Here is a 22,721-nt window from a genome sequence, read left to right on the forward strand (position 1 = left end):
GTGAACATATTACAATAGTATAATATACAAAAAACAATTTACTATATTCAAAACATTAATAAAGTAGAATCTTATGAACACTACATTGATCATATAAAAAGTATAATCCATCCGTCCTAACAAAATCAACCCCCACGTAGCTTACGAAACAATATTACAATAGAGATCTTCTGCGGTACGGACAGAGATGGAAACAAAAACTCTGAACAAGTGTAGCCAAGAAAAATAAAAAACAATGTCAAGTTAAATAACTACAATGCCGATATAGCCCAGGAACATAACTTGTTTCAATCGTGACAAATATGATTTGTAACATCATAATTCACTACTCAAAGCACGCAGTTGTGGTGGTTGATACATTTGGAAATGCCCCTTTATTTCAAATACATTTCATAGTGGACTTACACACTGAAGACGTACCTCAAACACTGCCATCAGCTTTGATGACATTCGACACCGATCCTTCCTCATCATGCCGAAGTTGTTGAGCTTCTCTTCTAACACAGATGAGGTCATCAGCACCATCTCTCTGCTCCTCAGCTGCTTCAATTTGGGAGTTAACAAATCCCGAATTGGTTGGCCTCTCTGATGATTGTTCTTCTAAGCTCCCTTGTTCAACTTCAACTGCATGATCTGAGAAGTCGCTAGCAGTGGATTTGGTACCTGGAAGAAGCGAGACTCGGCAGAGAGGACAAGTTGTGTTGGTTGCAAGCCAGTGATCAATGCAATCGACATGAAACGTGTGCCCACATGGGGGTATCCTCTGGAGGCGTTCATCTGACTGGTAGTCCCCCAAGCACACAGAGCATCTACGAAAACAAAAATGTTAATAGAACCGATTTATCCATCTGCAGAGGAAACAACACCATACTCCTAATTGACCTTGTAAAAGTATAGGAAACAATTTTTGTATAAGGATCTTTTGGCATTGTCAATTGCACGAACTAACATTGGTAATGTATAAGCAGCACTAACATTGATTATTTAGTTAATACATCTAAAATTCATAAACCTGCCCATAAAAAAGTTTGTTAAAAAAAGAGAAAACAGTTGAGGATCTTTTGTACATAACGCCCTGCAATTTACAACTTGAAACAGACATTATCCACCTTGTTCAAAATGTCCTGTAACATCAGTAGATACTAACAGAATAAGAAAATACAAATGTTCTTTCCCCAAATATTTCATAATATTCTCGCTTATGTTTCCTATATGCTTACTGGTTTTAAGTAGAACATAGAAAAATTCTACTATTATCGATAGATTCTGAAAACGTTTGACCAGATAATGAACAGAGATCTACCAAGGAGTAGCTGGGTCAAACCCTGAACGTCAACCCACACTTATAAACAAAAACAAGGAAAGATATGAAAAGAACAAGAAAAACCATAGAAAACAAACACCAAAAAAAAGAACAAAAAAGAATGGTTATCAAATCCAGACCAGACCAATTGGTCGGACAAGAGAAACCAGGATCGAGACCCGTAGCCAGTTTGGTGTAGAAAAATCTAATTGAATTGGCAAGCCATCCAAATTTATGGTGATCCGGTCATGATGAAATATCTCCAGAAAGTAAAAGGAGATAACTAGTGGATTAACAAACGTTAGTATTATCCAAGTGCTTCGGGAAAGAGACTATGAAGGTAGATGCATTATCCAAGTGCTTCGGGAAAGAGAATATGAAGGTAGATGCATTATCCAAGTTGACTTCACGATTATATCCGGCTTTTGGGGGCAACATATTGATAAAAACATTGACGACCCCAAGCGTTGATCTTCCCAAAGTACTGAATATCGCTGTCAAGCCCTGCTGGATGTACAAGATCGTGGAGCACAAAAAAACTAGTGTGTTGACTCTTGATCCGGTTGCATCTCAGTGATTACAGAGGGAAGCTTGCTTGATTTAGTCTAGTTAACAGTCAACTATGTCGAAGTTAATTAACCAGTCATATTTGACATGCCTCGGACCCTCTGAAGCAGAAAAAGTGTTATATAGCAGGGATATGCATAGAACATATCAGTGGGAAGATCTTAGCATCTAAAGTGCTACGACAAATGTATTACTGGCCAACACTAAAGGACACATTGACCTACATGCAGAAACACCATCAATGTCAATTTAGTTGGCAGTAGAGTTACCTCCTACCAACTGTGCTTGACCTTTGGCACAGTAGGGAGAGGACCTGCTCGGACCCTTCATACCAGCATAATCAATGCAAGTATTTAATAGCCAATGGGTCGAGGTTGAACCATTTGTAAGCAATACTGAGACGCAGGTCGAGGCCTTCTTATAGAAAAAACATCATTATTTGAAGAGAGGGTCCCAAAAGTTCTCATAATCAACAACAACACTCAGTTTAGCAATGCAAAGCACAGGAGTTCAAACAGACAAATCAAGTTGACCAATCGTACACTCCTAGAAGGATTGAAGAAGTGCATCATCAACAGTGTAAAATTTATAGTGTTGTTGAAAGACTTTACACAATAGAGTGCCTACTTATCTATGACATCCTCAATAAGACAGAAGGCCCAAAAGTATGGTTTTACTTAAGTTGGAAAGGACTGCTAAAATGCTACTTGTAGAATAAAATTTTGATAGGTATACCAAGGAATGGTTCTAAATATTACCCGAACCGGACCATACTGAGTGGTATTTATCAGTCCAACGAGGAATATGGATGCAGACCACCCCTTTTTCCGGATCAGAAACCTAATCCTCCTCCAACTGATAGTCACATGAGTTTCCAACTCTATCATCTAAATAAATTCTACTCCTAATCTATTTAAGAAAATCATCAAAAACTCAAAATTAAAATTAGCAAACTACCCTCAGCCAAAATTTAGTCGAGAATCCATGAATAACACTCTCCATCTACCACATGGAGTATGTCAATTGGTACAGTGAATTTTTACACCAACTATGAGATGACACATGAAACCCAAATCAGTCAAACCTTGTTATGGCTGGTTGTGACAGGGAATATTTTCTCAACCAAACTTGACACAATAGATCTTCTCTAAGCATATATGCTTATGGCTAGTGCACTATAAAAAATATCCCCTCTATAGGTAAGCCATGAACATTAGACTACATAACATACTCTTTTCCCATGTCGGGCCGGTCTTTAATTGAGCATCGAAAGAGCCTTGTTGGACATGCCCTAGCAATAGTTTCTCTATGTCTCCATGCTGCTTCGAGGTCGTCCATATAGAAAAATAGTCACATCGAGAATCCCACGTCAAGCACAACTACTTCAAGTTCGGCAACCACAACATCTCACTTCCATAGACAATTAATATAGTGAATATTTTTCCATAGACAACTTATTGCACCCTAACTGTTCCGTTGTAACGAACAGGTCAAATAGCATAATTGTAGAAGTAATGTGGCAACATATAAAATTAGAATTGGCATTTCTAGTAAGGTAAAGACATGCCAACCAAGTGAAAGACCATCTGATTGTTAATTGTCCAAGTAAAATAAACATGTTGTTCTACTCAGACTGAAAATTAACTTTGTTTACAAGGCAGAAATACAAATGCTGGAGCACTATGAATATTATAAACCTTTTCACATCAAACGCAGAATAATCATCTTAAGGGCTTTTGGTTCCATCGCTCATGATTTTTTCCTCATGTCATATGCATATAAAACATAAATGTACTTCATTTTCAGCATAGGTATTGCAGAAAGTGGGTGTATAAAAATTAGCCTGACTTTACATTCAAAGATCCCTGCTGTTGACATATAAGGCCCAAGCAAGCCAGGACAGAAGTTTCCAGTGAGAACTCATTTCATTTAATCCATAAATTCAGAAGATATAAATCAGGTGTAGTGAATAATCTATTATGAAACTATTCTAGTTAATTCATGCCCAAATATGAACCTGTGTGATTTTGAGAAAATAAGTTACCTAATGCACATAAAAAATTTAAGCAACAACCATTAACATAAAGTGAATCAAGAAATATAACTACACCTAACTCGCACAATCTAAATTGAAATGGCGATAGGTGTCACTATAACAAAAAGTTAAAGAATTTCAAATGTACACTCAGATGAGATCCCACATATAGCAAAGAAATCTTGCAGCAATATGCAATAAGTATAACTAAAAAGTAAAGGGAAAAAACATGCAATCAGTACTATAAAACATTGAGGGAATTCACAAAGTTCATCATAAGAGCAACTCACTGTGTCTCTCTGATCAAAAAGCTCTCCTTGAAAACGACGACCGGAAGCATCTCTCTGACTTCTTTTTTTATGCCCGATTCTGAACTCTGGATGGCGATAAACAAACGGTAATCAAAGACTGACATCAACAGGTAACATGCCTCGGTGACCAATACTCGAGACAAGAACTTACTCTCGGTACGTCTCCTCTACCCAGCTGGGAGGCTCTCAGCCTCAAGGACTGCCAATGCGCTCGCCGCCGCCGCAAGTAGGACAAGTAGAATAAGAGGAGCAGGATGAATGTGAAGAAGACTGGCACGGAAAAGATGAAAGCCTGGTAGAGCTTGAGCTCAGGGGAAGCAGCTGAACAGTATGTGGGTGGGTCTGAGGAGCCACAAGACATCACCAAGATGAAGCCCCAAACGCAATAACTCCAGGAACAGTTCATACACCAACAGAAGCCAAATCTTTGAGAGATGAAGCCCTCGAAAAGCCCAAGAAAGAGGAGGAGGCAGGCATTAGGGTTTGTGGTCGACTTTGTTGGGGGAAAAATCGAGTCCTTAGATTCATGGAAGGGGCGGAAGGCGTCGCTTGTGGGGATGGGCAAGAGATGGATCTGATGCGAGGAGGGGAGGCAACATGTGTGGGGTCAGATGGGCATGCTGTGAAGAGTGGGACCCTCTGAGGCCACGTCGGGCGAAAGTACCCGTGCGATTTGGTAACATTATAGAGCGATAGGTTGGAGCCCCATCAAGCAATGCAATTTCGTGGAATTAGGGAGGCGGATAAAAATGCTTAATTTACACAATACATATTTATAATATGATTTTCTAAAAATATTTTTCTCAGATATAACTGGCTCAGTTATTATAATATTTTTGAATAAATTTATGATATTTTATTTTAATAATAAAAAACAATACAAAGCTCATTCAAGAATCCCGTAATTTAATAACTTTTCAATAATCTTTTAACATGTGCATGGATTAATATACATCAAATTTCGTATATACATACGTACTATATGTATAATAAGTAGATCAAGCCACTGATTTACTAGTAAACCTGTTGGCCATTGCATGTCCTAGGAATCAAATACATGCATAAAAGAAAAATAGATAGTCTTCTTGCAACTTAAATTACAGCTTGGCTATATGACTTAGGATTAGTCCTAAAGATTTATTACTACCTAAAATTATCGTAGGAAATATAACAAGAAAAATATCAATTAATTGCAGGATTGAGAATAATTTCACTGCTTATATCTTCATAATTGATTGAAGTCATTTTAAAAATTATAGAAATTCAGGTCTAAGTATCCAAATTAGTTAAGCATGGATACGTTCACTTGTTGAATGTAGCATAAATAAATTGGATACCAACATAAATGAAACAAAGACCAGTTGAAATAGCTGGTCCAACATTCACAATTATCCACCACAAAATTTATAGAGAAATATTTAGAAGGTACATGGAGCTGCTGTTGAACTATAGATAACCTGCACAAGCAAACTAGTAAATGTCAGAGGCATCACGACCTTACGGTTCAGTATGGATCAGGCAGTTACTGATGCTGTATAATTTTTGTTCTATATATTATTTGATGACACTGGACGATATACTGTCCGATACACCAATATCAAACTGATCCTGAAGGTTACCGAAATAATAATAGGCTGATTATTAAGTCCCTGGAGACGATTACCCCTATCAAATCTATACCCACAATAAGTTTGAGTAACTACATGGGAAAAACGTGATTAGTCTACCAAACCAGTTGTCTATATAGTCACTAAAGAAAGGAAGAAGAAATATAGACATCCTTTTAGTTGTGGCAAAATTCAACAGCCATGAGATATGTAACCAATTTTCACTCTTGTTGTAACAACAAATAGTCTCGATATTGAATGAGTGGAAACTTACTAATCAACTCACCGAGAGCATCTTCATCAATTTATTGTAACTTGGCAAATATCAACGTGCTATCCTCCAGTATAGCCCATTGCAAGCAGCTCCTACAATCCAGGAGAGAAGAAGTAGTGACGTCCTGGTTCTGTCAATTATATATTGCTCGGTCCTCTAATTACCTTGTTTCACTTCTTAGTTTTGTCTAACACCTCAATGTATCTCTTTGGAACACCATAGTGGTCCACAAGGTGCTTTGCCAGGTCATCGATCACACCTCCTTGAACCAGCACTTCATGTTGTCCTTTCTTACCTGAAACCAAAAAAGAAATCACATGAAGAAAGCGTTAAACAACATGCAACAAGAATCTAGCATAAAGAAACGACCACAACCACAACATCGATCTCACAATCTAAACATCAAGGGGTGGCTTCAAAGGGAACTCAACTAGATTCTACAAGATAACCCAAGATTTCACAAATATTATGATACACCAAAACTATACAGTACTAGTGAAGTTTTATAACATTACCAGTTTCACTTACCATTTGGAACACCATTCCACCGAAACAACCATATGCTTACTTTCTTTTTATGATTTCTATATACAATATTAAAAATAAAAACCCCCATAACGCTTACTGATTATTTCACAGACATTCCGATACACAAATGACATGATATTAAACCAAAGTAACAGTTCATGTCAAAATATCATATTGTGCAGGAGGGTTTAGAATTTATTTGATTATTTTAGTTAGGCATGGTATTTCTAGCAAGATGATCTTGAGGAAAGCTGCAATCATTTATCGAGGTAGCAATCATATCCAGACTTCCTAAGACTATTCTTAATGGATTTTGAAAGTTATTCCTTCAAAACTTTAAGTATCATAGCAGCATAATACCCACAATAGGAGTGAACAAGTACACCATCTCCAATTATACGGCGTACAGATACATCATCAGCAATCATTTAGCTCTGCTGAGGGCAAATTTTTTTGATAATCCAAGAGCCAGTACTACTTTCTCACTGTTGTACACCTTTGGTCTTCAATGCCTCTCATGACACCTAATTTGGAAGGTCAACATACTACCTATCTAAAATAATAAACCAAATGAAACTACCATGACTTGAATGGGGACCATCTAAAAGCACCCACATAAGCATGCAATAGTCAACTGTGTCAACCAAGAAATCATTCTTGTCCTGCTACACAATTACACAAGAATCAACCTCATGCTCATTCAGTAAGATCAAACCTGGAAGTTCTGCCACTGATGTACTGCATGCAAACTTCTTTTGCAGTTCTGTAGCCAGTGAATCAGCATCCAGTAGGAAAGTTTCCAGACCTGAGACCCTCGTAACCTTCTTGTTTCCTTGTCGTCGTTCTGTCATGATCTGAATGGGTCTAGCAGCACCTTTGCGGACAGCAACTTCATTCCCTTTTGATACTCTATGATGAACTTGCATCCTGCTTAAAAAAGTTGATCCTAGATCCTTCTTGTGGATTTCTGTTGGGTAAGCTGAGCCCTTTTTAACAGACCCTTTGTAGAGAGCATCACACAATGTAGCATCCAGAACTACCATTGCCTTATTTGTTGGCTTAACCAAATTTTCCTTCTCAACATACCTGACAATTCCAGGATATCACTACATAAAATGAAACTTAAGTGATAACAAAAAGATTTTGCAAGCCACATAACTCAATAAAACTTGCAAGACACAAAATGCAGAAGGTTTCAGAATAAATGCACCTGAAGACAATGTCCGAGGCATCTGATGCACTATAAAAACTTCCAGTGTCAGCTCCAAGAGTTGTGAATATGGAATTTACATGAGTGCTTGGTTTGTAGACTTCGACCACCTGTAGTTGGAGTTTCATCTGTGAACCCTCACCTGTGTTATCATGCCTTTGTTCGGCACTCTCTTGAACCCGCTTCCCTGGCTTAAATGACATGTAGTCTGAGTGACCACGGTTAACGCCTAGTAACATGACCTCTTTTTTATATCTGTCTTCCTTTGCTGATATCTGTTCAGAATTTATGATTAACAAGAAGAAAGTATTTGCATCAACTTATAAAAATGATATGTCTAACAACTTGTAGATCCCTGTCTAGTCAACTTATACAGATGACTATAGAGAAGGAAATGATATTCAACAACCACTACAATCATGCACATCCTCTTTATATCCTTGTACCTTAAAACAATTTTCTCAGTAATAGCACACATGTTACTGTCTCAATTTGCAAGGTGGTGCTATTTGCTCCATTATTAGATGTGAAGTTCAAACCAAGAAACTGATTAAAGAATATTTTTAAAAAACCTTTTGACACGAAGAAATAAGCAGCAAGTAATAAATTTCTTTTTCAAATATTACTTAAAAGCTTTATATAAATGCTCACCAGTCCAGCAGAAGATTTGGACTGCAACCACTTGGAAAGTTTCTTATAAGAAGATTTTTTAATGTCCAAAATAATGCCTGCAGGTCTGCATGGTAGTATATGGTTTGACCTATGCATCACAAGCACATTACAGCATTAGAAAAATTGAGTTATTTAAAAGGACAATTACAGAACTTAAAACACAATGTACCTGAAGTAAACATTTATAAACATAACAAATCAAATGTGCCGTGGTAATGATAGCTTAAGGGTTTTGAAGTCCATCAATTGAATTATATGTGGTCATAAAGTCACATATTTTCTCCGAGGAAAATGGAGGGTAAAACCAATAAGTCTCGGTGACTGTATCCTAAAATGATGAGTCACAGTAGTTTATGATGTAATGATTTAGCAATTTTAATAAATTTCGATGAAGTTATCAAGAAAACCAGTACAAAGTGATAGGAACTTGCAACTTCCATGCTCCAGGAAAGAATGTTGCACAGATAACTCCAATGGATAGAAGGGGCAAATGGCAATATGAATAACGAAAGCGAGTCTAGATATATTTGGCCTTTTAAAGACTAAAAAACTAAAATCTTTAGGACATGGAACCTCTGCCTTAAACCTTGTTGATGAAAGGTGAACCATTTTCATAGATGGGTACTGCAATATGACATTAATTACATTTTTTAACATGACAAATTTGAATAAATTTAACTAGTAACTAGCTGACTCAACCAGTACGCAAGATTTATTTTCAATAAGAAGAACCAAAGCACTTGCAAAAAGTGATTCACTTCAACAACCAGGATAAACGCCCAGAAAATTGGGATGTTTTACCATAGAGTGCTTCCAGGCATGGGAAGGTCTTTATCTTTGACAGTTGTATGCAGTGCTTGCAAAAGGCATTTGTCCAGGAGGGCTTCAATTTCTTCACCAGACAAAGTTTGTTGTTCCTTCTCATCACTTTGTACTTCAGCTGTTACATTGTCTGAAAACTTTAGCCCACTTATATCAGCAGTCATTTCTTCAGAGGTTTGAACACCAACATCTAAGTTTTTTGAAGCATCAACATCTGTGCTACCCTGGATATTTGTTGCAATAGGTCCACTTTCTACCACATTAATATCATCTTCATCATTTGAAGCATCTGGATGTACATCAGATGGCTGAGAAATCAGTAATAGATTAGGATCCTCCATGACAACATCTACCAAAAAACCGGCATTTGGAACATAATGACCTTCGGCTGATTGCCTGTGTGGAAGTTTAATAAAAACAAGAGTAAGATAATATTGATAACATATTCTTTAAAAAATTTTCTTCTCTTTGGCCAGGATACTTGCCATAGAAAATCACGATAATAATGTGTTATCCTTAAAGCTTTCCCACGTAAACCAGCTCTTTGGGCTTCTGAACTACTCATGGTGGTGGCTCCAACCTGCAGACTTTGGATACAGCTTCACAACAATAGTTTGAAGTTTGAACAGGATATAGAATGCAACTGAACTTTGAACTAAGAAAACTAACTGTTATAGATAAAGCCCACATACCGCGATTGGTGCTGGATTTCCAGGAACTTTTACTGCCCATGGCTGCCCAGCTAAGAATGAAGGCAAGCCTTCAGGAGGTATACTAATGCCAGGGAACATCAAATCAGCACCTCCAATCACATAACGAGAGACCTCACCACCCTTGAGCAGAAAGGATGGTAAGAGTTCAGGAACTTTCCACAATGCATAAACTGCAAATTTGACAATATGTTATGTTCTTAGACTACCAGTAATTAGATGAATTTTCACTAGCCACATAATCCAATAAACATTTAATTTCCGTCGCAAATATAAATCAACAAGATCATTTAGAATTAGTTAGAACCTTATCCTTACAATTACAGTCATGCCACTGCCAGTCTGCATAGAGTATAAGCATAACACATGATACATCAAGAAAAAAGCAATTCTGCTGAAAGATGCATTCATTTAGCAAATTCAATTATTCAATTTGTATATTCTCACAGAATAACTATATTCTTTATATGACAAAATATAATACACTTAGAATCGTAAATATATGCACTAAACTATACTAAAGTCTTTATAAAGGCAAACACAGAACATAGGACTAGTAAAAAAAGAAAAAGCAGCCAGAGAAACACAAGAAATTCAGGCGATTTAGGGAAAAAAATGATAAAAATTCAATCCTTGCACGATTGTATCCATGTCAAAAACGCTGCCTGGCCTGCATAGATAATTATTATAGCAGGATACTGGCAGCCCACGAGTAGTATGGATGAATAACAGTTAAAACAGATAGAGGACTGTAGTAAGACAAAAGATCACATAAGAATGAAAGCAAGTAAAACTATCAGTAATACTTCCTATATTCTACTGTATGATAGCAGTATGTTGCAGTGTTTTTGACATGGATACAATCCCATTTATGTCAATATTAGTTTTCAAACTAGAAACCAAATATACTTCTTTGTGCTTGGTAATGTTTTGTTAGGTCACTCTTTATCTCCCTTTGAGCGAACTGACACCATCTTAAATGCATTTCATTTATTTTATCTTATTAGGACAACACTTGTTGGTTCACGAGTGTAGGCATGTTCTTTTTTCTTTTTTTCCCCTAGTAATCTTACGCATCTATCTCGGAACTCTCATCTTGGTTTCCCATGCACCTCTTCCTTTTAATCATTCTACATTCACTTAATGAATATAGTCTTCTTTAATCTCTCATTTTTGTAAAATAATAAATCCAAGATACGTAAAACTTTTACTTATAATGATGTCATATCTAGCAACCTTAATTTTACTCTCGTTTTTCATATAGCATTTCTAAAGTTTAAATTTATACATCCATATTTATTCCTACTTAAATTAAAGGTTAAAACCTTTAGTTTAAGTTGTTAGTCTCTATAACTCAAGTTCAAAACCAATTATAATTAAACTATCATGATAATGAGATATTATATCCCAACTATTTTGGGTCTTTTACATGGATATTTGCCCACCATTCAGCTCCATACAAGGCAATATCACTGGTTAGTAAAGTCTTCTTTCTTCCTATACCTCTCCCCATCGCTAACTCTAATTGACTCATCTCGTCAAGCCACAACTTCCATAGGTTTTCTTTGAACAAATTTATACCATCTTAGGTGATTCACCCTAATTTATCTTCTGCCTGAGTCACACTTGTTGTTCTTTATTTATAATTTTAAACATCCACCTCGGTGTTCACTTCTTAACCACACTAATTATTATACATGTTTTTTAAGTCATAACCATCCAACACTTAGCATAGCTTGTCTAGCATCTACTTTATAAAAAAATCTTTGGAGTAAGAGGGACCTGAGAACTCATAAAACCCTCAATGACCCTTTCCACCATACCTTTACTTTATTAGTAATATCTTCACAAATTTCTTCATTTTGTTGAATAATAAATCCAAGCATGGTTTCAGATACCAATTAATATGGTATGCACCGGCCAGTATATGCCGGTCAGGTACCAAACCATTTCAGTACTGCTGTTTTTTCTTTTGTTGATGTCAGATAGTATGGGTTGGTGTACCGCATAGCATACTGATATTGTATTTGTCTTGTAAATTAATGAAACAATTTCAAACTGAGTTTCAAGTTTTTCAATCCAAGATGTTTAAATCTTTCATTTACATAAATTGTTGTTCATTCATCCTACCTATATCCTCAATCCTCCTTTTACTACCATTAAATTTACATTTAATATATTCGGTCTTAGACCCACTTAACACACAATATTTAGTTTCTATGATTTGTCTCCACAACTCAAGTTTATGATTAATTTCATCAAAATTCTTGTCAACCAAACCAATATCATCTGCTAATATATAACATGTATATCAATCCAATATATGACTAGTAAATTCATTCACTACTAATGTCAAAAGGTAACAACTTTAACTATCCTTCATGAAATCCTCTAGTTGTAGGAAACTACACTATCACTTATCTTTTATTATTAAAAAAATATAGTGACTTCAACATCATGGACTTGCTTCAAATTCTTTCAACTAAACTTCCTATTTTCTTTAGATAATGCCCAAAGTACCAACACAGCTCTACTTGGAAACTCCAATAAGGTATAGTGAGATAAACAAAGAAAAAAGCTGAAAAGGAATGCAAATCCTTCAACCAATTATCCTTAACAATTGTCCTTTCACTAGTGCTTATTGAATTAACTTTAAATTTTCATATTTGATGATGCTCTCTTCCCTTTCTACATCATTCTTAGGTGAGCTAGGCAACCAATCAGCACATTTTTTTATAATAGATCAGTAACCATTTGTACAATGTTCGAAAATTAATCACCTACATAGCAACCATGATTTTGAGTATAGACCAGCTCTTGTTGTCATTCAATCACCTGTTCCATCTGATGAATAGTTTTTACCATTTGTGGATGTGAAATCTCAACCATTCAAATTTTGTTCCGTAAACATCTGTTATAGCCACTGAGATCACAGTAACAGAAATTGCAATGCAGCCTAGTTGACAAATTCAACTCAAGCGAATTATTTGCCACTCTAACAGGCAAACAAATCATTGATAAGATTATGTCATGTGAATTTATTTAAAGATGTAAGCAAGGTAGATCTTTTAACAAGAATCTCAAGACACACTTAATTTGATGTTCCTAACAACATTAGGCTGAAAAGGGTTTTCTTCCGTAAAACCCTTTCTGTTATAGCCACTGAGATCACGGTAACAGAAATTGCAATGCAGCCTAGCTGACAAATTCAACTCGAGCGAATTATTTGCCAATCTAACAGGCAAACAAATCATCAATAAGATTATGTCATGTGAATTTATTTAAAGATGTAAGCAAGGTAGATCTTTTAACAAGAACCTCAAGACACACTTCATTTGACATTCCTAACAACATTAGGCCGAAAAGGGTTTTCTTTCTTGATAATAAAACCCAATTCAACAATATTGATCATAGTTATCTTGATTTCTAGTTCTCCTTGGTTTATGTTGTGGTTGTTAAAAAAATATAGAAGGCGGAACAAAAATAATAGTGGTTGAAGATTGTAAATTCAAGTCCTTTAGAGAAACTTAAAGACCTCGCTACAGCATACAATCCATAAATGCTTCATAAAGGACCATAAAAACACTTCTCAATAGACAATCAATGAAGAAAAACAGCATAATGTTCATTGTTTGTTTCCCCCCCTGGAAACAAAGTCCTAAAGAGCATCGTCACAATCATGGTTGAACAAGAGATGAAGCAACACATTCATGAAAAAATACCTAATAGGGTAACATACATAGTACTGAAATGTGAAATGGCAAAGTAGACATGAGTAAAAGCATATAATAATTTGCAAATACCTGTAGGATATATCTCAGTGCCTCGTCCATCAATGTCAAAAAGCATTGGGAGCCCGCCTTCGATAACATATACATGAACCTTGTTTGAATACTTGGCCACTGTTATCTCAGCCTAACATATTATGATGGAAAAAGAAAAAGAAATGGTGTAAGGTGTAGCAAAATAGATAAAGAAAAATATAGCAATATACAATATGAGAAAAACAAAAATAGAGCAAATACAAGTGTTTTTTCAATAGCCTTGGATTTATACTAAAAATGATTGGTCTCTTATTGATGGGATCAACTTCTTACATGTTTCGAAGATAAATAATCGATTAAATAAACAACAGTCTTGATAATAGTTACTTTTGAGTTCCACAGGAAAATAAGTTACAAAGCACACTAATAGTTTGAGTTATAAGATGTAAACCATCGTCTCAAGATATAAAGTAACACTGAGTAAACTATGGGCCCAAGAAAATTCTAGGGAATGAAAGCAAGCAATGAATTTGAACATGTAGTCAACTAAAGATTCATGAACATAATACATCTATTAGGCTTGCCAATAAAGAATGAGTTCTGGAATACTGCATAAATTGCAAATGTCATAATTAAGTGAGAACTGAAAGCATATACGAATTGATCAACTATAGCTTCAGTAAGATGCAATTTCTATAATAAAATTCATGAAGATAGAGAACTAGTTCAACAAAATTTTTACGGCTGACATTTATTATTCTTACTGAACATATAGGAAACAGCACTACTTGTTATGCATCCTGCAATCCCAGCATAGATGCAAGCTTTTATGTAAAAAATTTTCAAGTCTATAATGTCATTTGGATTTTAAAACCAATGCATGACTAACAAATTACCTATGTTTGTGAAAGTTGTTTAGGTATAAAATCTAAAATTTTGTGCATTCACATATTGACCATCATGGTCAAGTATCTTCTTTTTTGGACAGATTAGAAAATGTTACAACAAGAACTTGTTAATTTAAGTTCAAATACCAACTAAAGCTTTTATCCTTTTTTGTTTTCTTAGCTTCTGCTAGCATGGATCTGATTGTGCTCAAGAATTCTTGTAAGAAACAAGACAAAAGGATCATATGCAGTGCATTTATTCTTTTTATCACATGTTGCAGCCTTCATGAATACGTGAATACAAGTTTTCACCAAACCATGTACTTGCTTGCACTTTTTACCTTAGGGGGAAGGATTTCATCAATATTAGCATCTGAAGCAAGTGGAAACCTGTCCCTTGCTGTTCTTCTCAGCTTCTTCTTGTCAGCTCCCGACAAGCGTTGTGATAGTTTTGCCTCAACTGGCTTTTTAAACATGATTACTGGACGGTGTCGAGCAGAGTAAGTGTAGATGGTGCTGCACAAAATGAAGTTTATTCATGCTACCAATTTCTTTGTAACTTTGCAGAAAACCAGTTTAACATTTCATTCTGACTAATAAAAATTTAGCTTTACACCTACAAATACTTAGATTTGTTTTTGAGTAAGATAAACCAAAAAGAAAAACAAAATTTACTCTATTATGCAAAAAGAAACTACTAATGGCAACATGTAGCAATACAAAACCCGTAAGTGACTCGTGATGGTTGCAGTTATTGTTGCAAAGCCTACTGAATATATCATGCGCAGAATCTAGAATAGACAAACACCAAGACCACCATGGCAAGGCTATACAGGAAAATCTGGTCATATCACCCATGCTTCTCTCATTATCAATTAAATGCCGAGTTCCAGAAGCTCAGCACACAACTACCATTGCAACTTCAGATTCCTTTCCCCCAACAACAGAACAAAGCACGATCACGACAGAAAACACAAAGGAAAAAGAAATGAACAAGATTTCAGCGCAGTAACATGCCCTAATACGATCCGAGCGCAATAACGAGCACCGATCCTAACAAAATCCAATGGGAAAGCGTTCAAATTAGGTTGAGCACCATTAAACCCAGGGACGGATTCGATTACCGACGGAAACGCCACGTTCGCTCGAGGCAGAGTCGAAGATTCTGGACACGAGAACTAAAGCGGCGGAGACAGGCAGGTGAGCAGGTATAAATAGGAGTTCGCGGTGGAGCTTCGTCCCGAGGTAAAGACCAAAGGGTAAGCAAGGCAAATTGAAGCCGGGGGAGCGGGTCGGCTTTCTTGGTCTATCTGGGTCGATTCAATCCGTTTAAACCGGGTTCAAATTCCAGGTCGACCGAGTCAAGTTGGATCAGATTCCTTTGGATAAACCAATCTTCCTGATCACTTAAACCGGGTTTTGAGATCTTCTACTTGGTTTTACTGTATGAGTTCATCATCGACGCTCTTTTCCTTCTCTCATTTCCATTCTCTTCCTGTATTCTATCCCTTCCACTCAAAACCCTTTCCATGCTAAATAGTTTGTCGAAGTAGAAATCTAATTTCTCAAAGAGAACATTCCAATCGAAGATCCGATGACTAGTCTCTTCAAAATGAGGTAAATCCGAACCCATATTTCATAGTTTATCGATTTAATTTAGGGGCTTAATCAATTTTTCTAATTTGATTTATACCTAATTTTGAAGGCTTGATGATCATGCTCAGAATCTAACTAATAACATGTAAATCTATAAAGTCATATTATATGTTGTATGTGAATTAGTTTTCTGCTACAGCAATTTATGATTTGGATGCAGCTGATGAGTGTGAGTATCCAGCACTTATTTCATCTGAACATATGCTTCAGATATGAACAAGAGATCATTATAAACTGGAAAACGAGACTGCATTGTCCAAATACAAAAGAACAAGATATGATTATTTACTTTGTCAATGGGTTCATGTGGATGGAACCACAAAGCAAATAAACGAAACCAAAGTTCATTTTTTTGATATTGTGATGCATTACAGTCACATTCAGTGAGGAGTCTGAGATCCAGTCAACAAGGAAGAAAGAATCATCGTCAGATCATATAAGAGAAACCCAAAAGCTATCACAAAAACAAGACAAATTGGAAGAGGACTTGAAAGAAAGAGGAGAATACCTTATAATTTGCTCTATCATTCAAGATCATATGACATGCGTACTAGATGCTTCCAGCAAAACTCATACCTCAGACCTCAGTACACACCTTTACCACCAGAATGTGACTTCCTCGTATCTATCCTCGGAGGAAAAAAGATCCAACATCCACACCTTGGTCATCTATGATAAAAGAAGGTTAGAAAATGAAGACCATAAATCTGATCTTGCAAAAAAGAAAATAAGCAGCCATTTGATTTTTTGCAACTAATAGTGCTTGAAAATAATAGTTGTAAATAAGCAAATGCTACAATTAGCAGGTGCAATTATTTAAATATCTGCCCATGCAAATGCAACATATGAGAGAAGGGGAAAGAGCAATATTCACCTTTTGCTAGCAATTACATATGCAACTATGATATATGGTTTTAATATCCTAAATAAGACTATGAGTTGATTTTTCTTCATCCATCATATCAGGCACAATTTAAGACTATGTATGACCATAAAGAAAAGCTGATAAACCAAGAGATAAGATATCATTCACATGCTCATCTGGCTAGAGAACCATTATGTGGTACTCGACTGAATAAAAAGTATAAGTACTTCAAGGATTTCTGATTCCCATGTTAACCAAAACCAAGAAGGCAAAATTATGTCACATGTATAAAAAAGCAACAGCCTCCCCAGGGTATCTCGATGCTGCTGTAGATGAACCCAATGGCTTCAATTCTTGGCTTTCAATATTAACAATCTATACCAGTGAACAAGACTCAGATTTATGCTAGCGAGTGGGTTGAGGATATCCGCTCTGTTACTGAGGCTGCCACCAAGCAAGAAAAATGGTGGCTGTGAGAATTGAACCAAGTGGTGCTCACAAAGTTTATATGTTGGTCGGTACAACCAACCAAACTAAAAATCACAGCTTACAAAGGCAAAATCCGGTCATATTTGTACACCACATCTTACCAGTTTTGGAAGCCGACTTAAGCTCTGATGAAGCTGCTCTGAACTGGATCATCATAACTTGTTGCTATTGCCTTCTTTCACAAGGCTATCTTCATTAGACTAGTGCTTCATGATTATATAATTGTCAGATAAACCAGGAGATAAGGAGAATAATTGGTTTCAGGAAACTCAGCCTAAATATCTCCCCAAAGCCCCACCAAATGCAGACTAGAATCAGGATGATACGGCTAATCCAAGGCCCATTAAAGTAGCTCAGCTGTGGATAATGTCTTCTCCTGATACACAACTGAAGTATAATAAATAAGAAATGCACAGGAGACCAAGAATAGCAATAAGACAAGGAAAATGGTCGATACACCGAATGCATCTGTGGCAAGACTCAGTCGGGGGCATCACCTGAAAGAAAGATTCCAAACATGCTATCTGCTATAATTGGATCTAAGATGGCCCTCAGAGTTTGTGTACATAAATTTTCTCTGCAGCAAAGATATCTTACTCATAGCAACCCTAAAACATTTTATGATGATCTAATCAAATTAGGTCTATCCAGCCATGATAACTGTCAAAAAATGCAAAGAAAATGTGATGTCCTGCAGCTTGATACAGAGACCAAAGGGAAAACTGCTTAGATTACATATTTCCATTGACAAAAATCATAAAGCAACAATTGCCAACAACTAATAGCTTTAGCATCCTCTGAGTGAAAGGGAACTTAAGAATTTCATAAACAGCATGAAAGGCAATTGAGTTATGATAAAGGGAACAGCTTCTGCATATCAACAAGGAAGACACATGGTAGCAGTACATGTGGAATACCTGCATGCAATAAAAGGTACATAATCAAAATTCCTTATCTTTTTGAAAAAAACAATGCCTCGGATTAACAGTAGCCCATATCAAATTCCTAAGAATTTAAATGCCAGTGTTGCCTTGTTCTAGAATAGCTAATTGAAGGTACAATTAATCTAGAATCTATCCCTAAGATTAAGCAATTAGACAGTATTTTCACAAAACTGAATTTACCACAATATTAACCTATTTTTCAGTAACTAACAACATACAGTTCCGGATCTACAAAGGAGAAAGTAAAATCAGGATAACAGTAGAAGATATTTAAATTCAACACCTGAACCCACATTCAGAATTCAAATGCAGCAGCAATAAAATGTTTAAAGACAATAAATTTAGTTGCTTCAAAGTAATAGCATATGAACTCAATCTGAGAGGTAGAATATCATAGCCACACCAGAAGATTACTGGTCAAACTAAACTACTGCTACAACTCATGAACAAGAATAAGTTGATAAAAGCATGGCATTAAGGTTAATTTTTTTTGCAACAATATGAACACCATATCATCTTTAACTAAGGAGATTACTATTTGCAATCCCCTTTTTGTTATTTACAATCCCATGTTAAGAACTTTGAATATTCCTAAATTATCCTTTTTATAAATAGATATATATATAACCTTAATTTATAACTTAATTTTAATAAAATATTTTCACTCCTTATCTACAACCTTGTTTCTTCTCCTTTTTTTCCCATTCTCCTCCTCTTAATCGCCCAATGTGAACTAAAATGACGGGAAAAAAATAGATGATGAAATGGGACAAACTAAAGATCGAAGAGGAGGAGATTAGAAATAGCTTTTGAAGTTTGTTACAATGATTTAACCTTACAGTGAGAAATAAGGCTATGTGCATTCTGTAATAATCCAAAAGACATCATCATCAATTGCATTAACGATATTATATTTCAGACCTTTGCACTATGAGGTGTACGGACGGTGGGGGAGAGCCGGAGGCAATAGGGTGTGCAGGTGAGGGCTGTAGGGAAAAAATAAAAAATAAAACTTTAGGAGGACTGCAAACAGTAAAGTATTATTCTATTAATTTCTAAGGGATTATTAATAGTAAGAAGGTTGGTGATAGGGCATATTTTGGCCCTAGATGAATCACAGCAACGTCACACGCCATCAGTCGCGAACCCGACGCCACAAGCCGTCAGAACTGCGGGGTGCATGCCACGTCAGGTTCGGTATCGATACACTGTGCGACTTGACCACTCCGAGAACCCGGGGCGGTACCGTCTGACATCGCTCGGACACCTCCAAAGACGCCATCTCGTCAGAGAAGTCATCCCGCCCTCATGAAAGTCAACGGCCACGTCGAACCGAGGTGCAACCAACCCTTGCATGCAGGTATAAAAATCCATGTCCGACGCTCGGCCAAGAGGGGGGAAAAAAAAAAAAGACGGACGGAACTGACTTGCTCGTCGAAGGGGCCAAAGTCGGGAAGCACCCGACGAAGACCATTTTGCATGAAGGTGGGCACCCCTGAGCGGCGGGTGTCTTCACTCCGGAGCCGTCATCCGATGCACAGAGGAGGGTGGCCCGTCGGCCCGGATCCCGACCAACGCCAGTTTGCACCCCCTTCCCAAGGGCGTGCCCACATCACGAAAAAAAAAGCTGCCAACCACCTCGGAAACGAGAGGGCTCAACCCGCCACAAACAACACTCAAGTCGACAGGACTTGGAGCACGAACCCCCACCCACTCAGGAGGACTCAATCTACCCCGCCGGTCCGACCCTCGCCCGAGACGCTCAAGAGGCGTAGCCACCTCATTATCTACTCATCCTACTCATTCCACCGTAAGTTCCCGACGTCGGCCCGCGGACCTAACCGTGCTTACTCATCAGCCACGGTACTTTTGTTCACTAACAGTTGAGAATGGTAGTAAAGAAAAGCAACATAATTGCGTTTGTTTATTAGCATTTACATCGTCTAGCAACACGGATATCATCAGAAAATTTCCGACGAATCAAAAGCCAAATAGTCAAATAAGTGAAAATAAATTGATGAAATTACCTATAAAAGCATCACAAAAGGAGCATCGGATCGAGGCTGTCTCTTCGGACAAATTATTCCGGGGACCGCGGGAGAACCAAATCGGGCGATCGGGACCTCAAAGGGCATCTCTCGCAGCGGCGAATCAGGAACCGAGCAGAAAGGCACGAGATCACGGAAGAGCAAAGGGAAAAAGAGTTGGGTAGCACCGAGAGAGGGAGAAAGAAAGAGGACATGCGAGGGCCGGAAATGTGAGGCGTCGCGGCGCGGATGGGCTGGTGACAGTGTCGTGGTTCCGGTTGCGGAAGGCGGATGGGCTGGTGACAGCCTCTACGGTTTGTTTGCCTGCGGAGAAGCGTACCGCGGGAGGGCGGGCGATAGATCGATCCACCATCAATTCCCGATCGGACGGTTGATTAGGGTCAGTAATTTTAGATCGTTTACCATGGTGGACCCCGTGATGTCTCCAATCACAACGCAGGTATCGTCCATAAGTATACTTCAGCAAATAGAAAGAAATAATAGGAATCTGACCACCATTTGGTTCGGTTCAACAGTTGTATTTTAATATTAAAGTATTATATATATATATATATAGGTTATTAAATTTAAATAATTAATCTAAAAGATTAGCAACAATTCTAATCTGAGCTGAAATAAAAGCAAGCATATATCAAAGTCCCTAAGTCCCTTGAAATGTTGTTTCCTGCATGTAAGCTTCTAAGGTGATAGTAAGGCAGTTAGGGAATGTTCTGTGCCAGAACATTTCATGAAATTTTTTTTTTTCTATTTTAATCCATCGTAAAAGATTATCTTCATTATGATAATCAAGATCAATAATCATTTACTAAATTTATGTTTGATCGTCGAAAAGATCGGATTGAAAAATCAACCAGACCTTAGTCTTTTGTACATTAGTCTTGAAATTAGTTCAGATCCATCTTAGCTCTGAAAGAGACTGACTTGGGAAAGGTGAGTCAAAGTTGCAAAGCAAAATAAAGATTTTTTTGTGACTCAAACTTTGTCAAGCAGGTTGCAAAGGAGAAACATTAGTGTCACCCATCACCAGTCATAGAGTGCTGAACACAGGAGTGTCACTAATTGCCTACCATTTTTCCTATAAATCCCAGCTCATATGATGATGAACACTCCTTAGCCTATGAACAACTACCCTAACACAATCATACAATTCTTCATGCTTGTATGTTACACTAATATAATACATGTACTATGTGCACATGAAGCCAACTTAAAGTCTGCTTCTGCCAATATAATCATGTCTCCAATAGTTCTCTCATGATTCTTCTTCTTCTTCTGCAACCAGAGTATTGGAATTCAATGTTTTGGGCATGTCCTTCCTAATTTGCTTCTTCATCATCATCAATGATAAAGATGCAAAGCAATATTAAGCCTGTGTTTCCAAAAAAAATACACATAACCAGTACTTAACCATGGTTGTGTAGATTCTTATGCAACTTTTGTGCACCTTGAGAACATATATTGCTCAAATCTTTGAATAAATTGCACATACATTTGAACAAAATAGCTGCTACAAAAATTGGGTGCCCTTTGTTATTGAATGGCAGTAGATTAATTGGACTGCTATGTTAAATTTCCTTCTGTGGTAGGTTTGAAACACAAAACCAGAGCAGTGGAAGGAATGAACAAAATGATATTTCTTGGAATGAATTGTAAGAGACATTTCAACCACAGATGTCAATATCTATTGAGATGAAGTGTTGTTGAGCAATCACACTTCCAGCTGACATCAAAGAAGCTCTGGGACTAACTGCATCACTTGACCTTTGTCTCACAGCAGTGCACAAAGTTTGTCCAGAACATACATTAAAGAGGGTCATGTGATTTAGTGAATGCTGTGGCCTTGGAGAAGCCTAATCACAAAAGACAAAATGGCATAGTTATTACACTAGTGAGGACTGGCTTTATGGTGACAGCAAATGTCTTGTGATTTCTATTAATTCAAACCAACAATGATGATGCATCTATCTTATGGTTTTATCCAAAGGAAAAAGATAAAAGATTGCTCTTCATTTTTCACACAAAGGAAGAA

General features: G+C 37.0%; 2 protein-coding genes across 11 annotated transcripts; both read right to left on the reverse strand.

Moving 5' to 3' along the window:
- Positions 1-226: 226 nt before the first annotated feature.
- Positions 227-4,819, reverse strand: LOC103986996 (RING-H2 finger protein ATL58). The gene is made up of 3 exons (XM_009405169.3): positions 4,368-4,819; positions 4,196-4,281; positions 227-809 (listed from the first exon to the last, which is right to left on the reverse strand). The coding sequence occupies exons 1-3, from the start codon at positions 4,620-4,622 to the stop codon at positions 422-424; spliced, it is 729 nt and encodes a 242-aa protein (XP_009403444.2). The 5' UTR covers positions 4,623-4,819; the 3' UTR covers positions 227-421.
- A 711-nt stretch (positions 4,820-5,530) lies between these two features.
- LOC135629321 (uncharacterized) lies at positions 5,531-20,995 on the reverse strand. Of its 10 annotated transcripts, XR_010493195.1 has the most exons (14): positions 20,672-20,995; positions 17,802-18,617; positions 16,855-17,015; positions 15,032-15,206; positions 13,843-13,954; positions 10,022-10,212; positions 9,815-9,909; positions 9,309-9,725; positions 8,487-8,595; positions 7,836-8,110; positions 7,341-7,711; positions 6,262-6,392; positions 6,110-6,189; positions 5,531-5,673 (listed from the first exon to the last, which is right to left on the reverse strand). XR_010493195.1 is itself a non-coding variant. In XM_065136523.1 (13 exons), exons 3-12 carry the CDS (start codon positions 16,872-16,874, stop codon positions 6,268-6,270), a joined length of 1,890 nt encoding a protein of 629 aa, XP_064992595.1. In that variant the 5' UTR covers positions 16,875-17,015; positions 17,802-18,617; positions 20,672-20,995; the 3' UTR covers positions 5,832-6,189; positions 6,262-6,267. The 10 variants fall into 10 exon arrangements, 8 of the variants coding, with proteins under 8 accessions (XP_064992595.1, XP_064992594.1, XP_064992590.1 ...); XR_010493194.1 differs by having other exon boundaries at positions 6,110-6,392; positions 20,672-20,994; XM_065136523.1 differs by lacking the exon at positions 5,531-5,673 and having other exon boundaries at positions 5,832-6,189.
- Positions 20,996-22,721: the final 1,726 nt, after the last annotated feature.

This window comes from Musa acuminata, chromosome BXJ3-1 (genome assembly GCF_036884655.1).
Source record: "Musa acuminata AAA Group cultivar baxijiao chromosome BXJ3-1, Cavendish_Baxijiao_AAA, whole genome shotgun sequence".
Classification (NCBI taxonomy): Eukaryota; Viridiplantae; Streptophyta; class Magnoliopsida; order Zingiberales; family Musaceae; genus Musa; species Musa acuminata.